This window comes from Amborella trichopoda, chromosome 1, assembly GCF_054954075.1.
Source record: "Amborella trichopoda isolate Santa Cruz 75 chromosome 1, AtrichopodaSantaCruz75HAP2 v2.0, whole genome shotgun sequence".
NCBI classification, from domain to species: Eukaryota; Viridiplantae; Streptophyta; class Magnoliopsida; order Amborellales; family Amborellaceae; genus Amborella; species Amborella trichopoda.
This window is the reverse complement of record NC_142336.1, coordinates 2,810,106-2,813,376: the sequence shown is the minus strand read 5'-3', so window position 1 is coordinate 2,813,376 and position 3,271 is coordinate 2,810,106. Positions and strand designations below refer to the sequence as shown.

At 37.1% G+C, this 3,271-nt stretch overlaps 1 protein-coding gene across 1 annotated transcript; it reads right to left on the bottom strand.

The window, feature by feature from the left end:
- Nucleotides 1–883: 883 nt before the first annotated feature.
- On the bottom strand, nucleotides 884–2,456 carry LOC18427055 (glutathione transferase GST 23). Its single transcript, XM_011622393.3, has 2 exons — nucleotides 2,103–2,456; nucleotides 884–1,385 (listed from the first exon to the last, which is right to left on the bottom strand). The coding sequence occupies exons 1-2, from the start codon at nucleotides 2,409–2,411 to the stop codon at nucleotides 1,011–1,013; spliced, it is 684 nt and encodes a 227-aa protein (XP_011620695.1). The 5' UTR covers nucleotides 2,412–2,456; the 3' UTR covers nucleotides 884–1,010.
- Between the last annotated feature and the right edge of the window lie 815 nt (nucleotides 2,457–3,271).

Genomic DNA, 3,271 nt, shown 5'->3' with positions numbered 1-3,271 from the left:
TATGGCCTCACTGAAAGTATGGCTTTAAATATAGCATAATGGCAAACCAGATATGGGGGCTTATAGCCTCATCATCATAGCTTTTTTTCTCAATTAATTGGAATCGGCTACGCGAATCTAAATCCGCCATTATGCTCTATTAAGAGCCATTTATTTAGTGAGGTCATAAATCTCCATATTTTTTTTCACTACTTCCAATGATGTTCTTTTAAGGTATAAGTACTTCAATTTTAATAGAATTATTTAGCTTGTACACTATGCTCTTGTGGGAGCATATATTGTACACTTATTCGCCAATAGAATACGAACACTACTAAAACATTTTGATTATAAAAACATAGACTTGATTGACGGAGTGAATTTAAGGCCTCTTCATGATGCTAAAGTGATATCAAAATGTTATTATGAGAAGTTGTAGACTTGATGGAAAAGCATATCTATCAGAAAGATTTGCAATATAACTGAAAAGACGTTTCAAAAACCACACGAGGTACTAGACATGCCAGCTTGATGTATCAATAGATGCCTGCAGTCACTTGTAGGATATTGTTTAAAGAGAGAGAGAGATTTATTGATGGTATATGAGAGAGATATATTTATTGAGGGTATATGAGAGAGAGAGATTTATTGAGGGTATATGAGAGAGAGAGAGATTTATTTAGGGTATATGAGAGAGAGAAGGGGGGAGAGATTTATTGGGGGTGTAGCCCATTCGGTTTAAAGCAACATAACATAATTATGAGAGATAGAGAGAGAAAGATGAGGGTATAGTCAGTTCAATTTAAAGCAGCAGAACATACTAAATTTACCCCAAGGAGTAAATAAAGTTTTGCAAGAGACATGGCTCCCTGGCTTGTGATATACATTTCAATCAAAACAAAGCTTTTCTTCATGCAAAAAGATTTCAAGTATTTTTTTTTTTTTTTTTGAACGTAACATAACATACCAAACTATAAACAACCCAAGATGTCAACATTTTAGACTTTAGGGCCATTTAAGAGCCATGAAGGTTAAGGGTTGCCAAAATTCAACATCATCTTCCTCAAAGCTTTAGCATAATCCATGAATTTTTCAGCATCAGGGATTGTTTCCTTAACTTGAGGTAGCTCTTCAAAGCTACAAACCCATGCATGAAACATAGGAAATGCTTCCTCCTCATAAATCTTCACCTCAACATCTTCTTCCATGGCCTTGAGCCAAAAGGACCCACAACCCAAAACGATATCAAGAATCCCAACATGGTTCCCTCCGAAGAACTTCCTTCCTTTGAATTGGCCTTCGGTAAGCTCGGCTTCGATGAATCGGAGGCTCTCACGTGCCTGACCGATCGCTGCGCTCTGCTCCTCGCCACTCAGTTGTAAAATTGATCCAACGGCTGGACCAAGCTGCCAAAAAAAAAAAAAACATTGTTTGGTAAAATAATTTCTAAAAAAAAGGTTAAAAAGTTGACCTTGTGAAAAAATTTCAATGATTAGATCTAAGTATTTGGGAACCCAAAATCCCTTTATAAAATTTATGTGGTAATTCTAAAATAGATATGAAAATTTTAGATCGCCAAGTCATAAGATGCTCTTTGGTAGGTCTTTTACCAGAGGGAATAACTGTACAGTTTGCTCCGGCTTGGTTATTAGTATGGAAAGCCAAAATATTATTTGTGAAGTATTTTGTTTGTAAGTGGCAATATGAACCCACTACTAGGCAAAATTTGATGGATTATTATTATTATTATTATTTATTATTATTATTATTTTTTTATGAATGGTTTTGATAGGGTTTCACTTTCCTACATTTTTGCAATGCCACTCGAGCTGGCACCATGCATGAGAGAGAGAGTGTATGTGTGAGGGAGAAGGAGAGAGAGGTGTCCATGAGGGTGTGCGTGATAGAGACATGCATATGTGTGTGTGAGAAAGGGAGAGAGAGAGATAGAGATGTGCACGAGTGAGTATGTGTGTGAGAGAGACATGCTGTGTGTTGGATGGAGAGAGATGCACACGCGTATGTGTGTGTGTGTGTGAGACGTGTGTCTTGAACATCGAGAGATGCATGCGTGCATGTGTGTGTGCGCGTATGTGTGTGTGTGAGAGTGAGAAGTTCCTCGCCTTTTCTTCGACAAAGTGAACCCAAAACCGGATAAGAGCACGATCATAGGGATTTTCAGGCATCAATGGATCATGCCTCCATGTCTCCTCAATGTATTCAAGTATTACAACAGACTCAACAACGGCTTTCCCCTCATGAACAAGGATAGGGACCTTCTCATATATGGGATTGTAGAGAGAGAGAGTGGGGCTCTTATCGCTCGAGTCCTCTTCTATGTACTCAAACTCCACACCTTTGAGCTTAAGAGCCACCAAAACCCTTTGAGTGTAAGAGCAAGCCCACATGCCATGCACCTTTACACTTCCCATGGGCTCTCTCTCTCTCTCTCTCTCTCTTCTCAATCATCCAGCTCTCCTTCTTATATATAGGGGAAATTGGTTTTTTTATTTTTTTATTTTGGTTTTTATTATGTCATGTACCTTGCATAACATTAACCACAGTAAATATATTTTTTATTTTTATTTTTGTTTTAATTATTGAATTTCATAGGGAATTGTACCGTGGTCCTTAGTCTATGAGGAGAATTTCTAGGTTGATTAGGTTGGTAGCTTTATTGGGCTTGTCCTTTCACATTAAGTTCCATTTTTATATACTGCATGGGTTCTACTATGTTCAGTTGGTAATTTTTCTTTATTTTTTGAATATTTTTGCTCAATTTTCTTTATGCAACCGATTCAGTATAGCATATGAGGTTTTGGTAAGGCTGCGGCTATCCGTAGACCATAGATCTGGTTTTTCCTGTGGTAATTAATTTTGGAGGGCCTTGCGTAGGCCGGAAAATCCATTTATGTTCCTAACTGTGGAATTTGCAACTCCAAAATAGTGCAACTTAGGTGGACTTAAGAATGCTTGTGATACTTGAAAAAGATGTTCCGTAAAGAAATATTGCAAGATGGATTATTGAGCGCTTGAAATCCATCTTTTCTTTCAGATCCATGTTCGTCGAGGTGAAAAATACAATTACAAGGCTGTTCGTCGAGGTGAAAAAGACAATTACAAGGCTAAAAAAAATGTGCAAATTGATTTGAAAGATCCAAATCAATACAGTTGGTGGGCTGCCAAGGTAGAATTCTAGGTTTTGAAACACAAATGCATAATTTTAAAGGGATTGTATATAATAAGATTATTTTTCTTTTGTATAGGGAGGTTACAATTATTTACAACCATC

Bases quoted from the DNA above. Each gene is read 5' to 3' on its own strand.
- LOC18427055 (XM_011622393.3), bottom strand. From the start codon at position 2,411: ATGGGAAGTGTAAAGGTGCATGGCATGTGGGCTTGCTCTTACACTCAA. The intron at 1,386-2,102 runs GCGAGGAACTTC...TTTTTTTGGCAG, and splicing joins TTCACTTTGTCGAAGAAAAG to CTTGGTCCAGCCGTTGGATC.